Source organism: Crotalus tigris, unplaced genomic scaffold (genome assembly GCF_016545835.1).
Source record: "Crotalus tigris isolate CLP2741 ecotype Arizona unplaced genomic scaffold, ASM1654583v1 scf7180000023617.9722795, whole genome shotgun sequence".
NCBI lineage: Eukaryota > Metazoa > Chordata > Lepidosauria > Squamata > Viperidae > Crotalus > Crotalus tigris.
The window spans coordinates 4,555,228-4,582,238 of NW_024100081.1; the positions used below are offsets into that span (position 1 = coordinate 4,555,228).

General features: G+C 39.0%; 1 protein-coding gene across 1 annotated transcript in view; it reads left to right on the top strand.

Moving 5' to 3' along the window:
* The first annotated feature begins 1,015 nt into the window (after positions 1 to 1,015).
* Positions 1,016 to 27,011, top strand: part of NRDC (nardilysin convertase) — a 31,719-nt gene continuing 5,723 nt past the window's right edge. The window contains exons 1-25 of the mRNA XM_039319780.1: positions 1,016 to 1,462; positions 3,342 to 3,618; positions 4,821 to 4,902; positions 6,185 to 6,338; positions 7,178 to 7,251; positions 7,860 to 7,955; positions 10,608 to 10,730; positions 10,962 to 11,019; positions 12,472 to 12,545; positions 12,722 to 12,791; positions 13,089 to 13,166; positions 14,562 to 14,682; positions 14,763 to 14,821; positions 16,289 to 16,343; positions 16,893 to 16,997; positions 17,215 to 17,338; positions 18,077 to 18,163; positions 18,457 to 18,576; positions 20,042 to 20,093; positions 22,257 to 22,407; positions 22,500 to 22,627; positions 23,670 to 23,832; positions 24,984 to 25,015; positions 25,556 to 25,694; positions 26,791 to 26,838. Of these exons, the coding sequence (XP_039175714.1) occupies positions 1,086 to 1,462; positions 3,342 to 3,618; positions 4,821 to 4,902; positions 6,185 to 6,338; positions 7,178 to 7,251; positions 7,860 to 7,955; positions 10,608 to 10,730; positions 10,962 to 11,019; positions 12,472 to 12,545; positions 12,722 to 12,791; positions 13,089 to 13,166; positions 14,562 to 14,682; positions 14,763 to 14,821; positions 16,289 to 16,343; positions 16,893 to 16,997; positions 17,215 to 17,338; positions 18,077 to 18,163; positions 18,457 to 18,576; positions 20,042 to 20,093; positions 22,257 to 22,407; positions 22,500 to 22,627; positions 23,670 to 23,832; positions 24,984 to 25,015; positions 25,556 to 25,694; positions 26,791 to 26,838 (2,847 nt within the window). The 5' untranslated portion in view covers positions 1,016 to 1,085. The remainder of the gene's footprint in view (positions 1,463 to 3,341; positions 3,619 to 4,820; positions 4,903 to 6,184; positions 6,339 to 7,177; positions 7,252 to 7,859; positions 7,956 to 10,607; positions 10,731 to 10,961; positions 11,020 to 12,471; positions 12,546 to 12,721; positions 12,792 to 13,088; positions 13,167 to 14,561; positions 14,683 to 14,762; positions 14,822 to 16,288; positions 16,344 to 16,892; positions 16,998 to 17,214; positions 17,339 to 18,076; positions 18,164 to 18,456; positions 18,577 to 20,041; positions 20,094 to 22,256; positions 22,408 to 22,499; positions 22,628 to 23,669; positions 23,833 to 24,983; positions 25,016 to 25,555; positions 25,695 to 26,790; positions 26,839 to 27,011) is intronic.

Genomic DNA, 27,011 nt, shown 5'->3' on the forward strand with positions numbered 1-27,011 from the left:
TTTACACTATATGAGAGGCAACATCAGGTGCTCACTTGCGGGTGGGATTAGACAAGACACTTCTTGGCTATCTCAAACTAGGGCCCCGTCCGTCTCTGCCCCATCCATTACATCTGCCAACATGCCACTTTGTTTGCAAATACATTACTTCTACAGGTAGTCCTTGACTTATGACCACAACTCAGCCCAGCATTTGTGCTGCTACGTGAAACATTTGTTAAGTGAATTTTGCCTCATTTTACAACCTTTCTTGCCACAGTTGAGTGAATCACTGCAGTTGTTAAATTAGTAACACTGTTAAGTGAATCTGGCTTCTCCATTGACTTTGCTTGTCAGATGGTTGCAAAAGTGGATCACATGATCCTGGGACACTGCACCCATTGTAAGTATGCATCAGTTGCCAAGAGTCTGAATTTTGATCATGGGACAATGGGGGTGGTGCAATGGTCCAAAGGGTGAAAAATGGTCCTAAGTCACTTTTTCAATGCCATTGTAACTTTGAATGGTCACTAAATGAACTGTTGTAAGTCAAGGACTAACTGTTCTTTACCCAGTATAACCACCTAGGGGGAAAAAATCTAGGAAAAAATTCCTTTCCTAGAGAGTTAGAGATCTACAGGCTTCCAAATATGGAAGGATCCTTAATTCCCACCAGCCCCAACAAATGAGTGCGGAAAGCCGAGAGTTGCTGTCCGACAGTATCAAAATAAATCTGAGTTGTTGATCTATGTCGCAGAATAACCAAAACCACTTTTTTCCTACGAACTGCTACGAACAAGAAATCTCATGTCTTGGTCGAACTTAACGACGGACGTCACACATTTTACACAGAAAGCAACATTCCGTTCTGAGCGCCTCGGCCTCAACCGACAGTAAACGGCAACGGGTTTGCTCTGCTCCCGCCTCCTCCGCCGCTATGTATCTATCAGAGAAGCGATTTGCCGAAGGGCCTCCGGATTTGTTGGCGGGATCACATGGGCAAGAACCTGGGCTCTGATTGGATAACAGCCGGTGTGTTCAGTCCTTAGCACCGGCCTGTGATCTTGCAGGCTGGAGCGGCCCGGCTGGGTTTTGGCCCGCGGCGGATGCGGAAGGTGATAGCTGCTGTATCGCGGAGTTGCTCGGGAATAAGTCCGCTGCGAATAGGGCGAGCCTTCCACTGTCGGGATCGTGCCGGCCTGAGCGGCCATCTAGCCGGGCCCGGAAAGATCTTCGCCTTCAGGCCCATCGTGCGTGTCTCCTCCGCAGTTATCTTGACAGCCATGCCGGGTAGAACCAAGGCCTCGTCTGCCTGCGGCCCTGAGCAGCCTGAGGACTTGGAGGGCAGCCGTGGGGCCAAAGCCGGCGCTGTCCAGGAAGAAGCTGATGCGGAGAGCGGAGACGCCACCGCCGCCTGTGAGCCTTGCCCCAACTTGGGCGATCCCGAGATTGTCAAGTCCCCCAGTGATCCCAAACAGTACAGGTACTCTTTGAGATGCCCACGGTAGAGCAGGCTGCCAAACACTCTGTGTGTGTTTGTATGTGTGTATGTCGGATTTGTGGAATGAATTTGCCTACTCGCTTTAAAAGCTTTTTCTAACCGGAGGGTCATCCAGAAGAATTGCACCATAACTTCTTCCATAGTCATCATGGAAGTACGGATGGTTAGTCTGATATATTTCGAGGGATCTAGAAGGTGCCCAACCTTCTAGATCCCTTCTTTGTTCAGAGGTAAGTTGCAGATAAGGCAGTGAGACTTCATGTTTTGTTTGTGAGCAATCTCTGAGTACAGATAGTCCTTGTCTTACGACCAAAATTGAGCCCAAAATTTCTGTTGCTAAGTGAGACATTTGTTAAGTGAGTTTGCCCCATCTTACGACCTTTCTTGCCACAGTTGTTAAGTGAATCCCTGCAGTTGTTAAGTTAGTAACACTGTTGTTAGGTGAATCTGGCTTCCCCATGGATTTTGTCAGAAGGTCACAAAAGGTGATCACATGACCCTGGGACATTTCTAATGTCATAAATATGAGTCAGTTGCCAAACATCTGAATTTTGATCACCTGACCATGGGGATGCTGCAACGGTTGTAAGTCTGAAAAATGGTCATGTGTTACTTTTTTCAGTGTTGTAACTTCAAATGGTCACTAAATGAACTGTTGTAAGTCGAAGAATATTTGTATCTGGTCAGATGCTAGATAGGACTAATGTTGGTTCAATCCAATCCAATATGTGGATTCTTGAATTAGGACCACTCAGGATAATTTACCAACCATGGATTTAGATTTGTCCACAGAGGTTCAGAGCCATGTTTGGGCATAAAACTCACTGTTTAGTATTTAGTTGTTAAATTCAAGAAAAATTCTGCATCTTTAATCTGAGATTAAAATGATATATAACTCAAAAGTGTACTTTGGTATGAGGTTTTTCAAGAAAGTGTGGACATATAAATAATTCCTGAAAGTGTGCATTTGAGATGAAAGGAGGACTCGCTGTTAGAAGTGGATCTTATTTGAGATAAGTATCTATTTTTCATTCTTACCTCAAGCACATCATAGAGTACCAACAATCTGAACTGTTTTCTGGAGGAGTGTATGCTAATAGTGGAAGGGGTGAGTCACATTGCCCATTCTGGAATTCATTATAATGTAAGATGTATTTAAAAAAAACAAATGAATATTTTAAAAGGTCTTGTTTGGTCCAATAGTTCATTAAAGAGACCCTGCAAAGACATAGCGTGCCAGGAATAACACATTTAGTTTTCATTCAAAGGCATTGAAAAGAATGTCTAGTCCAGACATGTCAAAGACAAGGTCTGGGGGCCGGATGCGGCCCACAAAGTGGTTTCATGTGGCCCGCGAAGCCATCCTGGAAACACTGAGGGAACAGCCCCTGCTGCCTTGGCCCTGGCCCAGGCCAGCTGGGAGCCAATGTACAATTTTGTGGTGGCCATCTATGCTGAAACTCATTCAGTTTTAGCTCCACAAGGTCGTCTAGAAACAGCGAGGGACCAGCCCCTGCCGTGTCAGCGCCGCCCTCTGGGTGCATGCTGGGGAGGTATCACCCTTTGTGAGGAATGAAGAAATGGACCATGCCTTGGCGCTTGCCCCGGTCCCACCCCCTTCTGCCAGAGACCCTCAGATCTGTCCCACTCCTGCCCAGGCACCCTTGACGCGAACGATATAGAGCTGGCCATGCCCACCCAGTACGCCACACCCACTCCATCCACACCCACACAGTAGGCTGCACCCACCCTGGCCATACACACCTGCCCCCCCCGGAGGGCAACCGCAATGCTGATGCAGCCCTCAGTGAAATTGAGTTTGACACCCCTAGTCTAGTTGTATGTCTGTTTAACTTTCTAGATACATCAGATTAAAAAATGGATTATGTGCCTTGCTGATTTCGGACTTGCATAACCCAGATGGTAGCCCTTGTGTGGTATCTTCAGAGGGAGAAGATGAGGGTGACTCTGAAGAAGAAACTGATGATGATGATGATTCTGGAGCAGAAATAGAAGATGATCAAGAAGGCTATGATGATGAATGTGGTGATTATGATGAAGATTTAGATCCTGATAGTGAATTAGAAGAGCTAACAGATAAAGAAGAAACTCGGAAAAGAAATTGTACAGAAAAGCAGGTATGTATAATTAATTTGGATTGGATAATGATTATAGTTATAAACGGCTTTAGGCATTGATATAATTTACAGGTAGTGTGAATTTAGTGTGAATTTCAATAATGTGGTCTATGATTTAGTGTGAATTATATATTGATGCTAGGTTGCCTTTAATGAAACCCAAAATTTAGTGAATATGAGGCTGGTGTGCACTGTTGAGGCTACTGCATCTCCAAGTGTGGTTGTGGTTTTAGATACTGCTAATCTTCATGTTTGCAAAATGGAGAGAAGAAAGATTGTCAGGAAAACAGCACAATTTGATATAATTGAATAACATGAAAATGATCATAGCAGAGTTAAAATAGAGTGAGATGTTGGAATGTCTGAATTTATGAAAGATTTTTTTTAATTTTTATTTTGTTTTCTGTAACTATTCTGACTTTTTAAACTATACGTTTAAATTGTAAGTATATTCTTTTTATCCTACTGTAATATTTCATTAAAATGCGGTGCATATAAAAAATTACATTTCAGACTTTTCATTGCTTATTTCTATCAAAGTGGAACCAATTACCATATTTTCTATCAGAATATCTCTTTGAATAGTGCAAATTTGAATAATGCCACCATTTCATAGGATTCATTAACCACACTAATTGAGATTTAACTGTATATTAATAATAAAATAAGGGAATGAAACAGAGTAGCCATGTGCAACTTCCTAACCCAGAAACCTTTCAGTTCAGTTGTGAGACCATTACTTAGTATGTTCCATGCCCAGATTTAGAAGACTTCAACATTTTAGGCACTTTAGCTCCCCCCACCCCTTGTTTACCTAGTCATGCATAAAAATGAACTAAGGTAAGGAACATGGGTATACATGCTTTGTATTTCGGATTAAGAACTGTTAGGCAGATGCAGCAGTAATTCTTCTGCTTTACTGGAAAGTCTAATATGTTGAAGATCTTTAATGATCTTTCTGATAAATATATCAATAACTTCTATAAGAAGCATTACAGGAGACACATCTTGCTTGTAAAATCATAAATCCCTACTTTGACATAGCTCTATGGAGCCAAACTCCAGCATTCTTTATTTTGCATACCACTGAAAGTGAAAAAAAGATCTTTAAAGAATCTTTTTTTAATGAAGGAATTAACGTTTTATAATGCAGCATGTGATGTTTTTCTAAATATTTCTCTGTATTTCTCTTCTTTCTTCAGTCTGCAGCTGCACTTTGTATTGGTGTCGGCAGTTTCTCTGATCCTGATGAACTACCTGGGCTGGCACATTTTCTGGAGCATAGTATGTTTTAAATGTCACCTTTACCTATTTTTAGCCTGAAGTCCGTGCTATATAGTTTTCCATTTGGGTGATTTGAGTTTATCAGATTGATGCAAAACTAGATATAGAATCTTGCTTAAATCTTAATTATCTATGAAATAGTCTTTAAAATCATTTCCAGTAAATTTGTATTAAAGCAGTTACGTGGTGGCTGGTCTCAGAATTCTGCTTTATCAAGTATAGTACAGTTAATGCTAACTTTAATTTTTGTTTCAGTGTGTTTAATCCTTGGAAGTAGAGACTGTTATTGTTTTTTTTTTTTTTATAGATTATTCTTAGGCAATACAGGGAGAGCCTATAGAAGCATTGTGTTGATGTGCATATGAATGCACAAAACAACCAAGGATCTACTGCATAACTGATTATTTACAAGCAGTTCTCTATTTACAGCCATTTGTTCAGTGATTGTTCAAAATGATGACAGTGTTGAACATGGACTTACAACTGGTTCATGAAGTTGCATGGTCATGTGGTCTTAGTGCTTGGGTTCCCAGGTTGCAGTTTTGACTTCACAATGAGCCGCAGTCACTGTGAAGTCATTGATCGCCACTTGTGACCTTCTCTGCCAGCTTCCCATAAGCAAAGTCAATGCGGAAGCTTGCAAGGAAGATCACAAGTTGCTCCCGCCATTTTTTATTCAGAGGAGTCCAGTTGTGGAATTCAAGATCCCAGGGATCTTGTTCTCTGTAGCATTCCATTGCTTGCCCCACACTCTGTAGTGCAGTGGTTCTCAACCTGTGGGTCGGGACCCCATTTGGGGTCGAACGACCATTTCACGGGGGTCGCCAAACAAGGCTGTCCGCCATTTTTTCCCCCTTTTCTTTGGCCACGCCCCTGGCACCCGGTGATGTATAAGTGGTTGGGGGTCACCACAACATGGGGAACTGTATTATGGGGTCACGGCATTAGAAAGGTTGAGAACCACTGCTGTAGTGCATCCCATCCACAGAGCCTGCCTGTGGGCTGTACTGACCTGCTGATGCTCCACAGCGCCCTCCTGAGGCAACCCCCTTTTCCATGCCTGGGACTGCTGCCTCCTCCCATAAAGGACCCATGCAGTCCTGGAGTTATGACAGCAACAGGACCTTCTGGGATTACCATTCCTGAGCAATGCCGTCATGTGGCATCACACTTTATTGCTTAGTGATGGAAACGAGAGAAAAGAAGAGTAATGTCTTGTGGTATTGATATGTTTCCGCTATTCAGGTGAATAACTTCCTTCCTATTTTTGATTCTGTCCTAGTGGTTTTTATGGGTAGTTCAAAGTATCCAGATGAGAATGGATTTGATGCATTTCTGAAGAAACATGGTGGGAGTGATAATGCATCAACAGACTGTGAACGAACCATCTTCCAATTTGATGTACAGAGAAAATATTTCAAGGAAGCTCTTGATAGGTAATTCAGCTGTGAAATGTAGTGAAATGACACTATATTTCAATTAAAGTATTTAATATTATGTATTTTAAGTTTAGTTCACTATATTATTTTACTTTTACTTAAAGCTTTCTGTAGAGCAGAGATGGACAACTTAAAAGAGAAGGGAGCTATACATGTCAGGGCAGTGACACGAAAACTATTTATGCACATTAACAAGAAAGAGTGCTTTGTTTAAGGGCTACACTACATTTTCTGTGCCCATTTAATTTCAAAATGGTGAGATCTGTGTCACTGAATTTTGCAGTTAGGTTGAGAGAAATCTTGGGAGACCTCAAAAAATATTTTGAGATAGGAAGACAGTTGTCCTGAAGAGTGGAATCTTGTGGATCATTCAGTGTCAACTTTTACAGGGAAGATAATTAATTGTAAACATTAAAATGTAAATGTAAATAGGAATTCCAAAGCCTGGGGCTTTTGTTAGAGCAGGGGTTCCCAACCGGGGGCGTGAGACGATGTTCCAGGTGGTGTGAAAACTTGAGTTTTCAAAATTATAGTCTATATGTATAATTTGTTGCTGTTATTTCGAACTTTTCTAAGGGGTGCAAGAATATATCAGAAGCGTTCTAGGGGTGCGGGGTATAAAAAAGTTTGGGAACCGCTATGTTAGAGTTTACACAGTTGGGGCAATTCATACTGAAGCATAAAAAACTGAGATTTCTTAAGGTGTACATGGAATTCATGGGAAAGAAAATTAACCATGTCAAAACTGGTCATATGACCATTTAAAAACACGTCATTATTGCTCTTAATTTTATGTCAAACTCAGCATTTCTGCTTACAGTTATTTTCTGCTTCAGGTGGGCCCAGTTTTTCATCCACCCTTTAATGATCCGGGATGCAATTGATCGGGAAGTTGAAGCTGTGGATAGTGGTAAGAGTTCTGAATGATCTTTCAATTTCATATTTTGTTTTTTGTGTTTTATTTTTGTTTTTAAAAACTACCTTGTTTGGCCTGCAGATAGTAGTAGCATCCCTCCATCTATGCAGGAATGCTCTTACTAACTGAACAGCAGGTAGTCCTCAGATTATAACAGCAGTGGAAGCAGAAATTCCATTGCTAAATAGAGCAACATTATATGACTGCCTAACATAGCAACGGCAGTCCTGGTGGACCCAGTTACTCTTGTAATGTGGGGATCATGAGGGTCACTCAATGGGAAGTGGCAGATGTCTCAGGCAAGCAGAAGGGTAGGTGCCATTGGTAGGTATGGAGCGTGGATGGGGGCACGGAGTACTGAGGCAGGTGTTCTGGAACATGTATAAGTACTGCAGAGGGGTGGGGAATGGGGGGCTGTGGACAGGCACTTCAGAGTACAGGTGGGCCAAAAAGCAGCCGGAGCGATTTCCAAATTCCTACTGGCTTCCCCATTCACTTTGCTTGTGGGAAACTGGCAGGGAACATATTCTTATAGCGAAGGCTGCTGTTGTAGACTGGGATTGTCTTGAAATCTGAAAGCTTTGTTTTTTTTAAAACAACAGAATATCAGCTTGCAAGACCCTCTGATGCAAACAGACGAGAGATGTTATTTGGCAGTCTCGCTAAATCTGATCATCCTATGAAGAAGTTTTTCTGGGGTAAGTGTATCTGTTGTGACTGTTGGTATCGAGTTGATTTCAGATCTAAGAGTCTTTGCTGTTGAATCCACCAGTGAAATAGACTCATCCTTCTCCATTTGCTTCTAATTAGTTTAGTAATCGGCAGAGGTCAGGGGGCAATTCAGAGCAGATTTAGGGATGCATGGGCCACATGAACAAAAAGAAAGAAATATGTGCTAGGCTGAAGCCAGCCAGATTTAATATATACATTTATGGAAAGTTCAGTAGTGCAGAAATTAATCTGTATGATAATCAAGTAATATTGTGATTTCTGTTCCTAATTATGCCTTGATCAGTGTACCAGGAATGGTTTAGCATAGCTGATGTTACAGTACTAAGTTTATAAAATAACTGAATTAAATTCCTGCTACTGCATTTTGGAGGGGAAAAGCAAATATATCAGTTTACTTTTTACTGATCTGATTCATTCTTTCATTTCAATTTGATTTGAGTTTGGCACTGCCCGACTCCAAACTGACTCTTAGAAGCTTAAGTATCAGTGGTAATTAGTAAATTATGTTATAGAATTAAACAAGGATATCTGGAAAAGGGAAGAAGCAGCTGATGGGAAAATACATCACATAACAGGTGTATGGTGGTTGCTAGAGTCCATTCAGCTGGGAGTGAGGTTAAGTTTCACTTTATAACCTTCTCTAAAGCAATTGCATTACTGGAGAAAAGCAATAAGTTATGTTGGCAAGTGAAATTTTTAGTATGCAAAGGATTAATAACTAGATTTGGAGGTTCATTAGCATTACATTCATTAGCAAAGAAATCAGTGTAAAGAGTACAAAAATGAAATGCAAAATACTGAATGAGTTTAGTATACAGGTGATAACGGCACGTACAACAGCATGGTCAATATAATGTAATACTGTGAGATAACAATGCACCTTGTTTCAGTCGTCCTGAAACAGAGAAGCAGAGAAACAGCTCCAAAGCATGATGTTGCCACCCCCATGCTTCACAGTAGGTATGGTGTTCTTTGGATGCAACTCAGCATTCTCTCTGCTCCAAACACGACGAGTTGTGTTTCTACCAAACAGTTCTATTTTGGTTTCATCTGACCATAGGACATTCTCCCAATCCTCTTCTGGATCATCCAAATGCTCTCTAGCAAACTTCAGATGGGCCCTGACATGTACTGGCTTAAGCAGGAGGACACGTCTGGCACTGCAGGATCTGAGTCGGCGGCGTAGTGTGTTACTGATGGTTGCCTTTGTTACGTTGGTCCCAGCTCTCTGCAGGTCATTCACTAGGTCCCCCCGTGTCGTTCTGGGATTTTTGCTCACCGTTCTTGTGATCATGTTGACCCCACGGGGTGAGATCTTGCGTGGAGCCCCAGATCGAGGGAGATTATCAGTGGTCTTGTATGTCTTCCATTTTCTAATTATTGCTCCCACAGTTGATTTCTTCACACCAAGCTGCTTTCCTATTGCAGATTCAGTCTTCCCAGCCTGGTGCAGGACTATAATTTTGTTTCTGGTGTCCTTTGACAGCTCTTTGGTCTTCACCATAGTGGAGTTTGGAGTGTGACTGTTTGAGGTTGTGGACAGGTGTCTTTTATACTGATAACAAGTTCAAACAGGTGCCATTAATACAGGTAATAAGTGGAGGACAGAGAAGCCTCTTAAAGAAGAAGTTACAGGTCTGTGAGAGCCAGAAATCTTGCTTGTTTGTAGGTGACCACATACTTATTTTCCACCATAATTTGCAAATAAATTCTTTCCAAATCAGACAATGAGATTGTCTAGATTTGTTTTATCATTTTGTCTCTCATAGTTGAGGTCTACCTATGATGACAATTACAGGCCTCTCTCATCTTTTTAAGTGGGAGAACTTGCACAATTGGTGGCTGACTAAATACTTTTTTGCCCCACTGTATTTGCATTCTTCATAATTTGTTTCAGCTAGTTAAGGATTTAGGGAGACATCAAGGAGGGCTACAGATGCAGAAGAAAGGAAAATGAAATATTTTGGAGGAAAAGGAAGAGAAAACTCTTGTTATTTCACATTTCTTTCTGGCAGATGATACAGGATGGTGTGGCCTGGCTGAGGGAGGCTCAGATACACGCCAAACTAGACAAAATAAAACTAATTCCGTGAAAGCAGAGTCTTTACTCAGTACTTTTTGCTGTGACAGCTGTGCTTTTCTTGACAACTTGGCAGATATAGTGCCATTTTTCATTTGAAAATTAATCCGTAGGATCGTTACTAGACATGGTGACAGCCACTAAGTTGGGTGGCAGGAAATTGTGATTAAATAAATTCACGATGGGCAAGTTCATTGAGAGCTATTTGCCTTTAATAGTCAATACTATTGGAGGAGCCCATGCCTCCAGATTCCTGTTACAGTGAAATATGTGTCTCATATTTGTGAGCCCCAAAGAAGTACTGTATCTGGCTGGCCACAGTGAAAAAAAAAAAACCCACACCATTAAACTAATATAGTCCTTGGCATGATCCAGCAGGACTATTTTTATGCGTATACTTCCATGTGTTGAAATCCAGGTTGTTATGTTATTTTGTGCCTGCGGAGGAAAAGAGCGTTAGTTCTTTTGATCAGTATAAAAGTTTCAAGCAGAGATTTCATAACTGTGAGCAGTTCTTTATTTTGAACTTCATTTACAGGTAATGCGGATACACTGAAACATGAGCCAAAAGAAAATGGGATTGATACCTATACCAGGCTGAAGGAATTCTGGCAGCGATATTATTCAGCGCACTACATGACTTTAGTTGTGCAGTCAAAAGGTAAGCGCTGTAAGAGGTAGTTTTAAAAAATACTGTCAATGTTGTTGCTTCAGTTCTCTGGAGCAGTTCCACAGGAAGTTCCAAGGAAATTCAGCCTGTAGGCTTTATAACATTGGCACCTCTGCATTGGCTGCTTGAACAACACATTCTCACCTTTCTCCTCTTTTCCTGATGATATGCTGCTTGTTTTCCCTGAGTTATGTGCCAACACTTTTTTTTCTCCCTCAATAGAAATCTTGGATACTCTGGAAACATGGGTGACTGAAATCTTCTCAGAGATCCCAAATAAGTAAGATACATTTTCCTATTGTTTGTAATAAGCAGGATATTAAATTGGGTGTACCATTCCGCAACTAATATGATATTAGATATTTGATTTATTCACTTCTGGTTTTTAGTTTCTCATCCTTTTCTCTGCACTTACCAATTGCTGGTTTATAGTCTTTTTCCTTTGCAATTGCTTCAAGTTAACAGTAAGGAGAAAAAAAGAATCTGATCTAAGTCAGAGTTGTCGGGTTTCCACATATAACTCAAATCAACCGGAGAGGACACTTTATACAACATATAGGCAAATTCTGTTCACATATTTTATTTCTTTAGAAAAAAAAACCATATAGTTGCCCCACTCGTGACTGGGCAGCTTATAGAAATAAAATCCCAAATACAAGTTCAATAACCCTCCTCCCTCCAAGGGACAGCAGTCAAACCAACCAGTTGGTAGACTCCATGTCACCCTGGGTTCCCCCAGACCATGTCTTCGGGGCCTTTTGAAAGAGTGTCAAGTTAGGAGCCAATCGTTATTTCCACCGGGATGATGTTCCACAGGTGCCACAATGGAGAAGACCTTCCTTCTTGGTCCCACTAGATGGACTTTCTTAAGAGAGGGAACCCATTACTCTGCCTGACTGCTCTGGAGGATCAGGTAGATCAGAGGTAGTCAACCATTGCTCTTTTATGACTCGTGGACTTCAATTCCCAGAATTCCTGAGCCAGCTTAGTTGAAGTCCACGAGTCATAAAAGAGCCCAGGTTGCCAACCTTGAGGTAGATGGAGCTGGAAAAATACAGTCCTTCAGATAACTTGCCCCCAGGCCCTGCAGGGCTTTAAAAGTGAGAACCAGCACCTTGCATTTCACCCATAGGCAAATCTGCAATCAGGGCAATTCCCACAATATTTAAATTGTAAAGATTAGATCCTGTTTTTATTCAAGGATAAAGCTTGGGTAGCCATCTTGGCCAAGCTTGCATACATTTCTGAAGGAGATGGGCGGTTCAGAAATGGGAAATATAAATAAAATAAGTAAATACATGTCGCTCGGCGTAGCGAGTTTGGTTTTTACCTATTTGTATGCTGTCTAGACCATCTTGTCTTTTTGACGTGTACAAGCTAAATTCCAAGTGCAAGTCTGGTTAAGATAGGACAGAATGGGACAGTCCTAAAGAAATTGTGTGCTATTTTTATAAATAGGGGCAGAACCTTGAATCCAGAAGCCCTTACTCATAGCTATAGGCTGTGTGTGTGTTGTCATAGTTACAAATATATTCTGCTGAACAAACAGCAACATTGATAATTCGTTAGATTAAGGATTTGATATGTGGAATTGAATAATCCCTTAACAACCAGTGTTAAAAAATATGTAAGGCCTGATCTCATAAAGTGATTTGATTTGTGATGATCCTTGCTAGATTAGGTAAGATGTGTGTGCACATATATGTAAATATGTGTGTTCTTTGTTTTCAAGTGATTTATCCAGACCAATATTTGGCCATCTGACAGACCCTTTTGACACTCCAGATTTTCCTAAACTTTACAGAGGTGAGTGATGTAGCTGGGTAACTCCCACAATGCTGTCTACTGTGAATCCACATTGGTTTTAAAATTCCTAGATTTAAAATGAATGCTGGTTTTTTGTTTTGCATATGGAAATCTTGAGGAAATCTGGAATTATCCTGACTTTATTTATTTATAAAGAAAGTTTTTTTTATTTTTAGTGGTTCCAATCCGAAAAACTCACTCTTTAAACATCACTTGGGCTCTTCCTCCACAAGAACAGTATTACAGGTAAATTTTAATTCTTATTCTCTCCTGCCCCGCCCCCTCCCTCTCCTGTTCCATGGATAATACAGTGGAATTGGATTAGGTAAATGTATTAAAAGTCTAGTATGGCATATGCAAGCTGATAATTTAATTTTGATAATTGCATTATATATGTTGAAATGCTGTTCTACTTATGGCAAACAAGGAAGGTGACCTTTGTAAAGAATTATTCTCCAGTTCTCTATTTTGGGTTTATTTTGTTATAATGATTAGAAACTGGAATTTTCAAATTACAGTTAATGTTAACGTTTCACTTTGTAGGGTGAAGCCACTTCACTATATTTCTTGGCTTGTTGGACATGAAGGCAAAGGCAGCATTCTTTCATATCTTAGAAAAAAGTATGTATCCTAGTGAAAACTGTTGGTATTTGCCATGATAAATGATGAAAACAAGGAATCCAACTTGCTAAATTGAAAAGCTATATACATTGTTACCTTATTTCTGTAGTATACATTGTTGAGCATCCTGCCACTTTACTGACTGACCAAGTTAAAGACAGTCATAAACTATGCTGAGGTTGAAGAAGAAGATTGCTTGAAAGCTGTAAGCATAAATCTCTAGTAGGGTAATTTGAATGGTGCCATCTGGATTCTAGCCCTTGGCCTGATGCTTTCAAGGTAGCATCTCAGCGCAGGAAAAAGCATGAGGCATTCCATCTTGACTCCTCCAACAAAAAGGTGTTGAAGTAGCTCCACCAAACATTTATGAAAACCACTAGAAAGCAAGAAAACAACCAGTTTGTTTCAGAGTGAAGCTTCTAATGCAGTGCCAAGATCGGATGCTGTTCTGTGGAATTACAGTAAAGAAGGAAGACTTCTCCACCCCATCTTCGAGGCTTCCCTTAGGCTTGCCTTGACTTGTCAAACAAGCAAAGAAGAATTGCAGACAGTAAAACTGGTCTTAGCCTGAATGACAACACCCAGATAAGGGACCCAAAGGCATTTGGGAGGTCTGGAACATTTAGAATATTTAGTGTTGGGAATGCTCACATGAAAAAGCTCTTCATTAGGGTTGGGAGAACTTTTTCATTCACAAAATAGCTGTCAGTAACCAACCAACCGTTTTTCAAAAGACAAGCTGGTGATATTAAAAGAACACAATGTGCCCGAGAAAATGAAATCAAAATAAACACAGAGAGTTGAGTCCGTAATTATAGACAATATATTTGTCTCTTAAATTGAGGGGGGGGGAGCCCTAAAAAGCACATGGCACAAAAGAACCTCCAAACTAAGCACAATAGCCCAAATAGTCTAGCCCAAATTATACCCCCATTTGCTTAAACCTGGGATGGGCAACTAAGGCAACTTTACGATCGGTGGATTTTAACTCCCAGAATTCCTGAGCCAACCATAATGGTTCAGGAATTCTGGGAATTGAACTCCACCAGTTGTAAAGATGCCATAGTTGCCTGCCCCTGGCTTTAAACCAAGCCAGATAGGAGATGGGATCAGAATAGGTAACTATAGCGAACTAAAACAGAAATAAATTAAAAAATACCCACTTACCCAGAGCACAGGCGATTCCACTTTTTTACATATATTACATATTTCAAGGCTGAGCCAAGGTCATTGCCTCTATGAGAAGTTCATTTGTTGAATATTTTTACATTTTCCTCTAGCAGCACAGATAATCAGTGCTACAAATCATCGGTGGTACGCTGGAAACATATATTAATTTTTTAAATAATGTGCGGTTCTTAATTTTTGTAACAGTATGGTAAATGCTTTTTCCAGATTCTGGGCACTCGCATTGTATGGAGGAAACGGTGAGACCGGATTTGAGCAAAACTCCACCTACTCTGTCTTCAGTATTTGTGTGACCCTAACTGATGAAGGTTACAAGCATTTCTATGAGGTAAATTTGAATTGCAGTTTAGAGCGCTTATTCTTTTAACTTATTGCAGAACTTGAAAATTTTGAACTTTCCTTCTTCAGGTTGCTCATGTTGTATTCCAGTATTTGAAAATGTTGCAGCAAGCAGGACCTGATCAAAGGTAACGAAAGATCTCTGACTTTAATCAAGAAAAGTTGGTGCTATTGGGGGTTTTTCCTTCTTTTTTCTATATTTCGTGTATTAGAGCTGACATAGTACATAGCTATTAAAATCATATAGAGCAGGGCTTTTCAACCTTTTCACCCATTGTAACACTTTTAGGATATGGCAATATCCGAGTACCATCAGTCGCCTAGCAAGATGTCAAAAAAAAACCAAAAAAGAAAGGAAAAAAATGATAAAGTACAGGTAGTCCTCGACTTACAACAGTTCACTTAGTGACTGTTCGAAGTTACAATGGCACTGAAAAAAGTGCCCAGCAAGACACCTGCCTGCTCGCCTGGTGGCGCTCTTCTTCCTGTTCGAGGTTTTCATTGTTGTGGGCATTTCTATTGAGGATTGGCAGCGGGGGTGGGGTGGGGGTGTTTGATTTTTATTCCTTCCCATCTGCTGGGTGGTTGCAGCAGGTTTTGGTCACTTCACATGACCTTGGGACACTGTGACTGTCATAAATATGAATCAGTTGCCAAGCATCTGAATGTAAATCACAAGACCCTGGAGATGCTGCAACATTCCAGTTGATCGGCGCTTCTGGGCTCAGCAGAAGCACCAGGATTAGCGCTGAGCTCCAGCTGGAGCCTGGCACTGATCCTGGTGCTTCCACTGGGCCCTGACAGTCCTGAAAAAGCACTGATCCTGGCGCTTCCGCTGAGCCCTGACAGCCCTGCAGCTCCAGCCATCTCTCACTCAGGCTTGTGCGGTGCTGCCACCGGTCAAGCTCATTCCCCTCCCCCACTACCACTTTTCTAGGATGGTCACGTACCACTTGCCAGGTACCAATGTACCACAGGTGGTACCCGTACCACTGGTTGAAAAGCCCTGATATAGAGAAACTGGAAGTTCAGAGGAGTGAAAATACTTGCTTTCCCAAGGTACTATTCCTTTCTCCAACTGTTCTCCAGTTCACTCACTGGCTGTGTTGGTTAAAGATGAATATAATTCAAAAACCTGAACAGCAAAAGATTAGAAAAAAATGACCGAATACAGTTATTACTTACAAACACTCTTTGAATAACTTTTTCTTAGATACACCATTCTTGAGAAGAAAAATATTAACAAAAAATTATTTTACACAGGTCTACCTGTCTAAAATCAATTGGAAGTAGTTTCATAACAGATGCATAGTAAAAGTTTATTTTCTAAATTTCTGAAGTGGGAAGGCAGTCACATTCTGACCTCAGAGGCTGTAAGGGGAGGACGCATATTCCGACCCTTGAATTAGCCAGAACAAAGTCAGACATGTTCTACCCTTGTTGATAAATGACAAAAGCTCCCCTTTTTGGCATGGTAGCCGAGTATTTGAACGTTAGTTTATGTTTTCACTCTGAAATCTTTATTTCTGGAAATAGTGTATATGCTTAACAAAAATGATTGTTATATTGAAGAATACACTGCTTTTGATCCACAGAATATGGGAAGAGATTCAAAAGATTGAAGCTAATGAATTCCATTACCAAGAACAGGTATTGAGACGATCAGATTTATGTCATGCAAAATATTAACACCTTTCTTCTGATTATTTGGTGGTGGTATTTTCTCTTTTCTCATTGCATATTTTTAAATTTTTTTTAAATTTCCTTTTTTGCTTTTCCACTCAAGATTAACACTTAACATTCCATGACTCCTAAACATAACACTGTTTCATTCAGATGTTTGTTGTCATCTCTTAGAATTGTTGGGGATGGGGGGGGTGGGGATAAATATTTCGATGCCTTCACAAATTTTGGGTTCTCCTTCTTCTATTGATACTGTCTTACCTACACCAGGCAGTCTTAGAAATGACATAACTGATTAGAATGCTAGTGATTTGAATTACATTTTGCTGATACGTCTTAAGAACTTGGAGTTCATTTCACTGGTAACTAAATTTGATGCTTCGTTCAAAGCAACTGTGAAAGTCAGCATCCAAACTGTAGGGAAAATGGTGGCCCACATTAATCTCCAAAGTTAGCTTGAGTGGAAAAAAAATGTTTGAAAGATCATATCATGAAGCAAAATTATTTGTTTTTCAGACTGATCCAGTTGAATATGTAGAAAGTCTTTGTGAAAATATGCAGCTCTTCCCGAAGGAGGATATTTTGACAGGAGACCAACTTCTCTTTGAATATAAGCCAGAGGTAGGGGAAAAATTTAAAGCTCTTAGTTAATTTGTAAGATAACTCTGACTTGTACGATAGAAAAATCGTCTTTTACCATGAGTTCCTGTTTCGAAAGGTAAATGTTATTACCGCAGGATTTACCATTCTTTTTTCAAAGTGAAGAAGTGAAATGCGGCTCTGGAATTTTGTATAGCAGAGAGACATTTCATTTGAATCTTGTTGTTTTTTTTTACAGATAATTGCTAAAGCACTTAATCAACTGATTCCCAGTCAAGCCAATCTTATTTTACTATCCGCCTCCCATGAAGGCCAGTGTCACCTAAAGGAGAAATGGTTTGGGACACAATACAGTGTTGAAGGTACAAGAATATTCAAACTATCTAGATTTCAGGAACTAAAGTTCAGAGTATAAAAATCTTTGAGTTTGATTTCATATAAACTGTGATGTAGTTGAAGGGGTTTTTTTGTTTATGTATTTCTGGCTTTTTCCTCTAGTTTATTTTGTTGCCTTTCTCTTGTCTTTTATCATAGCAGTACAAAACTAGAGGTAACGCAAAGAGAAAGATTACCAGAAAGTAGCCTAACTACTCTTACACTAATTATTTTCTCATCCATAAGTGATTTTGACATCGAAAATTACAGTTAAACCATGGATTAATACAATGGCCAAACAAAACGCACTCACCTAATTCCTATCTCATGCTGAGTCGTAATAAGGCTGTTGATAATTGGAATTTTTTGTAACCTTTGGTTGATGAATTCTAGATAAGGTAAAAATGGATTGGATACAGATTTATATATGGTTAGAATGGATCCATTTAATCAAAATGACTTAAGCTAGCTGTAACTGCTTAATTCTTGATCCGTCTGATGGAATTTCTGTCATGGTTCACTAAAGAATTATTTGGGTTTATGAGCTATGTATAAATTTGGCTAGATGCCTGTTTCAATGTCCTCCATTATTTGTGAAAATTTAATATGTGTTACGAGAGAAGAATCAGAACAGTGTGCCTTATCTGTGCATATCACTACAACTAGGTCTATCATTTTTCTCAGGTGTGGTTTTACCAAGCTATTTGTAATATTAATATTTACAGATGTTGATCAATACTGGAGTGATATATGGGCCAGTGACTTCAAATTAAATCCTGACTTACACTTGCCAGAAGAAAATAGATATATTGGTGAGTAAAACATGAATTCCTACTAAATAGCCTAAAATATAATCATTCTGTGTAGGCTATTATTCTTTTGCCATTGTAAAAGAAAGATGCCTGTAAGTGGAACAGATTTAGTCAGTTGGATTTTGGCCATGTTGAACCCAAAAGAATTAGGGGAAATGAGGGGAATCTATAATGTTAGTTGTTACAGAAGTGTTCATGTCATTTGGTTGCTTAGTTATAAACAGGTTTAAGCATTTTATTTTAGTAGATGGTACTCATTTGTTGATATAAAAATGATCTTTTCATCATTTCAGCAACTGATTTTGCTTTGAATGATCCTGATTGCCCTCAGACAGAATATCCAGTCAATATAAAGAGTTCCCAGCAAGGTTGTTTGTGGTACAAGAAGGATGACAAATTCAAAATCCCTAAAGGTAACCATTTTGTGGTGTCTTTGAATAAAACTCCTAATGAACCTCCACCTATGGCTTAGGCAGCACTTATTCCTGTTGATTTCTCACGTGGCAACTGTTGTTTTACTCCAGATATATCCCTGTGCAATGTTGTCTGGCATTAAACCCATATCAATGTTTCACTTTGCATATGTGTCACTTCTGTTGAGTTGTACTACCTCTATGAGTGGGTTTTAGAATTTAAATGCATGGAAGGGCATTTAAAAATAATGTTACAAATACTTTTCCTAACAAAAAATTGGTTTTCTGTTGAAAAAGAATCCTCACGTTTTGGCTTTTAAATTTCACCCATGAAACCTATAATTGAGCATCATCAGATGGAAATTTTATCTTAAGCAATACATTGATATATAATGTATTGCTTAAGACAAAACCAGTGGTTTCTATTCCCTTTGTATGTTGCAGCTTAGTTATTTTCAGTTTCTACAATGAAGATAACACAACGTGAACTGTCATTTCAACATTGTCTTTTGGTTTGAGATACATTCTTGACTCTAATAACTTTACTCTGGATGTTAGTACTGGAATGTCAAGCTCAGTATTTGACCACTGATTTGTGGACCACCAGACAGATAGTCCTTGACTTGGAAGCACATTTGACCTCCAAATTTCCATTGCTAAGCAAGGCAGTTGTTAAATGAGTTTTGCCTCATTTTGCAACCTTTTTTTACCACAGTGGCTAAGTGAATCATGCACTTCTTAAGTGAATCATGTGGTTGTTAAATAATCTGGCTTTCCCCCCATTGACTTTGCTTGTTGGAAGGTTACAAAATGATAATCACATGACTCCGGGAAGGTTACAAAATGGTAATCACATGACTCCGGGACAGTGCAACCATCATAAATACATGACAGTTGCCAAGCACCCAAATTTCTGACCATAGGGATGCTGTAATGATCATAAGTAGGAAAACCAGTCATAAGTCACTTTTTTTTAGTGTCATTGTAACTTTGAACGGTCACTAAACAAATGGCTATTAAGTCGAGGACTCCCTGTATATATGCCTTTTTGTTTGCTAGACGTGCTGCCTTAATCTTCCTATTAGATATAGAACTGTTTCCCTTCTCTGTTAAAAACAAAAAACTCCAGGATTTTTAATACAGCTTTGTCAGAATCCCCTACTACTTTATTTGCTCCAGCTCCTACTTCTTGGAGAGATTTTCATTCTGTGAGATCCAGTGGCCAGAGTGTTAAATGGTCTGATTTATGTGTAATAATTTTTCATGATGAATGATACGGCTGCGAGCATGAACATGTAGCCTATAGGACTGGAAAACACGGCCTCTCTAGAAAGGACAGTGGATCTAATCAACATGGATGTCAAGCTGTTCTTTTTATAAAGGAATCATAAGGTCTAGAAGAGATACATAGTCTTGATTAAAATTCTGCATTGTTTGCCACTGCTTATTGTAACTTTTTTTTCAGCTTACATCCGTTTCCATCTGATCTCACCACTGATACAGCAATCTGCTGAGAAGTAAGATTTATAGGTTTTGGTCAATTCCTTGATTTGTTTTATTGTTTTGCTGTAGAAATATTTTAAATGAGCTTTAAGTTAGGGAATCGGTGTTCTGAATTACAGAGCCTCTTGCTGCTGTTGTAGCTCAAAGTGCTGTTTGAAAATAGGTAGTACAGTACTGGAAGCTATAAGATAGGTTTAACTTAGTTTTACAAGCTAAAGAACCTTGACCTAAACAACTCATTCTACATTGATCCTCCTCCTCAACCTCAATGTATTAAGAGCAGCTCCTAGATCCTAAAAAAATCTGAACCCCTGGTTTAAGAAATAGATTTGGAGTATGTGCTATTACTAGTAACTTCATGGAGGATAACAAGTACTGATAGTTGATAGTAGGAGCATTCATGCTGTTATACATTTTTATAGCTAGATGAAATATGTAGTAAAATAGCAATTGATGAAACATTGCAGTTATAACTAACTTATTAAATTAGGAGAATCTTAATTAAAAGGCCCATGACATAAGATATTAGCCTCTCTGCGTTCAAAATAACAGGTGAGAATTAGTTTATTATACTGAGCAACTTCAAGTCACAAAAAACAAGCATTTTAGTGTTTTTTAATCTTCAAATGATCCAATTCCAAGTATGACAGGAGGGTCATATCCGCAATGTAACATTTCAAATGATGTATAAAACAAATGTTGACTGTACTGGTTGATGTATTCTATAGCAAAGCTTTTCAACCTTTTCAGAGATTGTACCACTTTTAGGACATGACAATATTTGAATGCCACCGATGCTTAGCAAGGTGTCAAAAACTTGATAACTAAAAAAAAGGGGGGGGATTTGGGGTTTTACTGATTAGATTCATTTGTTATTGAAATGGCTAGTTTATAATATTACGGAAAAGTAAAAAATTGAGGTTCAATGTTAATACTTCCTTCTACTGCAACATAGGAAGCCTGTTCTTTTTCCCTTCTCCCCTCACTTTCCTCCCCTTTTCCTCCCCACTGTGTCCTACTATTTGCTTTTGTATTTTTGTATTTTATTCTATAATCTAATAAAATATTACAAACTGTAGAAAAAAAGAAAAAAGTACCAGTTTTAATTTCTTCAGTGGCTGTTCCTTTGCTGAATCACTTTCCCTTTGCACTGACAAATGTATGATGAATTTATCCATGTTTATTAATATGCACCACTACCAGCTAGCTCAGGGGTTTTCAAACTTGGCACATTTAAGACTTGTGGACTTCAACTGCCAGAATTCCTCAGCCATCATGGCTGATTGAGGAATTCTGGGAGTTGAAGTCCACAGGTTTAAAGTTGCTGAGTTTGTAGACCCCTGAGCTAGCTGGTCGGCCCTTCTTCCTCTCTCCCTTCTGAGCATTTTCCACAGTGTTGTAAGAATAGAGCTCCTACCCCAATTCCTTCCCTGTACCCTTAAAGACATAGGAATCAAGTGCAAAGCAAAAAAGGCTCACAAAATAAGGAAACACATAAACTCTGTTTTTTTTTCCTTTAAGCTGCCTCAGGCATGTCACGTGTCACAATGTTGCAATCTGAGATTGAAAGGCTCTGACAATTGCAAAAAGCTTTAGCTTTAAATTAAGCCTGTTTACCTTCAAAGAAAACTTTCTAAAAGCCATAGACAGACTCAATTAAAGGGGGTAAAACTAATTACATTTGTTTAAAGGGATTAAACCTTTCCCTGTTGTCTTTTTTTCTTTTCCCGCCCAAACCACCTCCTTTTATAGCCTCTCCTCTTCTCCCCCCCCCTCTTTTCTTCAGTTTATCTCCAACTACGAAGTGCTTCCGGAAGCGCCAATCAGCTGGAGCAATCAGCTGGAGCCCTGCCGGCTCCTGGGGCTTCTGTGGAGCCCAGACAGTCCTACAGCTGCAGCTGCCTCTCCCTCAGGCTTGGGGCGCTTCGGCTCATTCCCCTCCCCACTACACTTCTCTAGGACAGTCGCGTACCACCTGCCACGTGGCAAAGTACCAAAGGTGGTACACGTACCACCGGTTGAAAACCCGTTCTATAGTTCTGCTTCTGTAAATACGTTGATTTTTGTCATAAAACCTTTGCTGTTTTTGAAAGGATGTGTAATTCCAAACAGTTTCACAAAGACACATTCTCAAATTTTTACCTTTGTCTCCCATTGTCTCAACTTAATGTGGTCAGTGTGGTGCTCTTTGATACCTTTGTGAACATCCTTGCACACAACCTTGCTGAACCTGCATATGAAGCTGATGTTGCTCAGTTGGAATATAAGCTGGTAGCTGGAGAACATGGATTGATCATTCGTGTGAAAGGCTTCAATCATAAGCTACCTGTAAGTATTGATCTATTTTGACCTTGAATTCTTTCTGAAAAAGTCCTTTTTAGGAAGTGTCATAATGTATTGGTTTATTGTTGTTGTTGTAGTTGCTGTTTCAGCTCATCATTGACCACTTAGCTGATTTCAGTTTTACGCCAGAAGTTTTCGAGATGATAACTGAGCAGTTGAAGAAAACTTACTTCAACATCCTGATCAAGCCAGAAACTCTGGCCAAGTAAGTATCTAGAGTATGTGAGCCAGAAAGAGTTCAGTCATTGCACTATGCAAGAGGGTGGTATCTTTGATTTTGGTTCATTGTCTAATCCATCTTTAAAGGAGTCTAGTCACTGGAATTTCTGATTCATGGCTTCTGGCTTAGTAGAACAAACACTGCAGAAACTTGGCAGCAAAAATAACATTTATCATTGAAAACTCCTCCCTGATTCCACCCCTTAGAAACCAAAAGAGGGCCAAAAATGTTGGCCACATCCATTCCAGTGAAATATTTTGGCACATAGGGTATAAAGTGTTAATAAGAACAAGGAAGGGATGAAAGATTGCATGTTTATAAGACAAGATGATTGGGCCTCGCAATACTTATGAGAATAATTGGGAGGTGATCTCCATATTGATTACTACAATAAGCAGCTTGAGTGCTCAATTTACCTTGAGTGACCGCTGTGTTGCTCTAGAAAACCCCAGATAAGAAAAAACTTTCTTGTGCAAGATTTATTAAACTTTTGACTATATAAAAATTGTATCAAGGACTAAATTGAAGTTCAAGAAACAAGACTGGTTCTTGCTTGAGGGTGTTTAGGTGCCTCTTGTCTTTTATGAGCAGATTACTTTGAAATTTGCCTATATTTCTCCTTACCCTTCATTTATAGAAACAGATTAGATCTCCCACCCCTTTATGCCTAATATTGAAGAATGATTTTCTTCCCTTAATCATTCCTATCCTCAAATTGTTTAAAAATCCACATATTTAGTTATACTCAGTTATGTGGGGAAGGAGGTGTCCCTTAAAAACAAATGCATGTTAAATTCAAATAAATGTAATGTACCCATATACACACATGGTCCCCTGATTATGGAGTTGGTTTTGTACTTGGAATGATGTTGTCCCTGAATAATAAAGAGGAAAGGGAAGAAAGAACCAAGTTTGGGTAAATGCAAATATATTTATTTTGGGACCCAAATGTAGCTTACAGGTGATGCTTTAAAGCCAACATACTTTTAGTGAACTTGTAATGATCAGTATTTCTCCTGTGGCACAGAGATATACGTCTCTTAATCCTGGAACATTGTCGATGGTCTATGATGGATAAATATGAGGCCCTTATGAAGGGGCTCTCAGTAGATTCTCTGCTGTTGTTTGTGAAGGCTTTCAAATCTCAGCTCTTTGCAGAGGGCCTTGTCCAGGGAAACTTCACGAGCTCTGTGAGTATTTCAACAGTTTAACTTGCATCGTCTTCTGTGATTTTCCTTGCTTAACCTTTGACTGTGAAACTGTATGATAGAAATATCTGGCAGTTCTGACTTTCATGCCAATTTTATCTCGTTTGCTGTTTTAGTACCAAACCTTGTCAAACAGAGTCCATTAACAAACTAGTTTCAATATAAATCAAATAAGTAAATATTAAGTCCGAATATGGTGAGTGAACGTGCAGCTGAAAAACAAAAGCACTTTTCTATGTAAATAATGCAAAATAGTGGAACATAACACCTAGTCCTAGGCATTAATTTTAGCTGTGTCTGGACTGTTTTACAATTCCAAAGGCATTTATGTAGGGGCTTTTTTTTTCCAACCAGAGAGAATGTGACTTTGGTGCCTCATAAAATATTTGTTGTCTGGCCTGTGACAAAAAGTTGTTCTTGAAGCTATCAGTTTAAGTTGTCACTTGGTTTTGATCGTGTTAGATTAAAATTGCCTTTGTAATAACAATAATAATAATAGTAAAGTTGGAAGGGACCTTGGGGGTCATCTAGTCCAACCCCCTGCTCAGGCAGGAAACCCTACACCATTTCGGACAAATGGCTGTCCAGTCTCTTCTTAAAAACTTCCAGTGTTGGAGCATTCACCGCTTCTGGAGGCAGGTTGTTCCACTGATTAATTGTTCTCACTGTCAGGAAGTTTCTCCGTAGTTCTAGGTTGCTTCTCTCCTTGATTAATATTAATATCCTTAATATTGAAGGCAATGATCATGTGGTATGTGGTCCAAAGTGAATTATAATTATAGATGTGAATATACAGGATGGGAGAAGGTTCTTTGCAGAGAAAGGTATTTTTTATAGCACTTAGACTTATATACTGCCCCATAGTGCTTTACAGCACTATCTGAGCGGTTTTCAAATGTCAGCATATTGCCCCCAACAATCTGACTCCTCATTTTACCAACCTCGGAAGGGTGCCAGGCTGAATCAACCTTGAGCTGGTCAGTCAGGACCCTTGGCATTGGGCAGAGTTAGCCTGCAATACTGCATTCTAATCACTGCGCCACCACAGCTCCTATGTAGATAATACAATAATGCCCACTGTTACCAATTGTTTTATTTCTAATCACAATGTTAACATCTCTCTTTTATTTCAGGAATCAAAAGAATTTTTGGATTACGTTATTGAGTAAGTATTTTCATCTTTATATTGAGAATGATAAGTTCATGAATAGCTGCCAACATTTTGAGTATGAGAGTTAGAAATTGGAGCTATTATTAGATTTAAATTAATTGAATTAAGGAATATTTGAATTAGTCAATTGATCAGTAACCTATGAATTCTAATTTGTGCATACATATAAAAGAGCCTTTCTGAACCCATTATTATATTATTTGTTAAATGAAGCACTGTGTTGAACAGGATAATCCTCAATACAGCCTTATCCAACTTCGGAGGTTCCCAGGCTGTATAAGCCTTTAACAATTCTAGTTCAACACTTTGCTCTAACGTAGAGTTGCTCTTCTTTAAAAGAAGTGAAAGGCGTGTTGTAAAACAAGCTTATCTTGCAACATTTTGAAAAAGGTGACCAATTCATTTATTTAACTAATTATATATTCTCCTCCTTCACTGGAGTTTTCATTGTTAGAATGTGTTTTTAATCCTGTTAAATTGAGTTAATAAATAAGACAAAGGGCAAGTTGCAACTGACATTTTTCAACTTTCTAGGAAAGTGCACTTCCTGCCTCTAGTGCATCCATGTCCAGTTCAGTTCCGAGTGATGGATTTACCATGTGCCCATTTACTGTGCAAAGTGAAGACACTTAATAAAGGGGATGCCAATTCCGAAGTGACCGTCTACTATCAGGTACTATGATGTAAAGAATGGGCACATTAACTGTTTTGTGATGCATTTGTTGTTTAGTGCATTTCATGTATAACTTGAACTACTGTTGTAGCTTCATAGTTATATAGGGACTATTAGCTATATGGCTATCTGTGAATAGATGGGTATTCTTTCAGACGAATGTTGTAATTTTTATAGAAGGAGCTGGATTTATGTTGTTTTTCTGCATTGAGATCCTCCTCCTTCTCTCTCCCCCATTTTCCCTATATTTTAGCCGAGTACCTCTGGTGCACTATGCCATGTCATTTGTTCAATTTTGGTGTACCATTTTAAATAAAACCCAAATTTTAATTTATTCACACAATGTTGGCTTACAGCAATAAATTTTCCTGTCTTGCTTGTAACTGAAATAACCTATCCTGGACATATTTAAATTTGTTTGTTTTTCAACCAATCAGAAAAGTAGAGAAAAGTAGCTGTAGAGAAAACTAGGCTGATTTTTTTTTTCCCCCTGCAAAGCTCTTTTTTCCTGATGGAATGTTCATAAATGAGATCTCCCCATCATCATCTGATGTGATATACAGAGCAGAAAGTATGTTGTCTTTTGTTCTGTAGCTTGAGGATCCCACAAGCACACACGTATACACATCTTTTTTTTTCATACAAAAGGTATGTATTTCTTACAAAGAAAGACATCAGTAATTCAATAGCCATTTCAAAAACTTAACAGTTGGAAGAAATAATCACACAGTCAGATATCTGAAGTTTGGTATGGCACAACTATTATTATTATCTCTTAATTAACACACATTTCCAGTATTGCTGGTTTTGGAATGTTTCAAGCAATCTTCAATTTACAAAGCAACTAAAAGCTTTCAATTTTTCCCCTAATCCTTTCTTTCTATGTTGGACTGTGGTGCCCATCACCTCCTATTCTACTACCATACTACAACACTCTTTAATTAGGTTCAAATGATGACTGGAAGGCCAGAGTAGTATTTTATTAAGTATCTGTTGAATACTGCACGAACCAGTGCTTTTTGAAAGGTTATTGTAATTGCAGAACAAAATTGAAAAATGGTGACTTCCTGCATTATTTCCTTTGTTTCTTTTGCAGTCCGGAGCCAGGAATTTAAGAGAATATTCTCTCATGGAATTGCTTGTGGTAAGCTTGGATTATTTTCTAAAAACAGAACTACATAAATCTTGATGGTCAGCTCATATTAGTATCTAGTGTGCAACATACACCATAGAAGATCATAGTTAGGAGTCTATGGTGAAACTGTAATAAGGCTAATGATAAAAAATATTCTGGAAAATAACTTATGTTTAAGGATG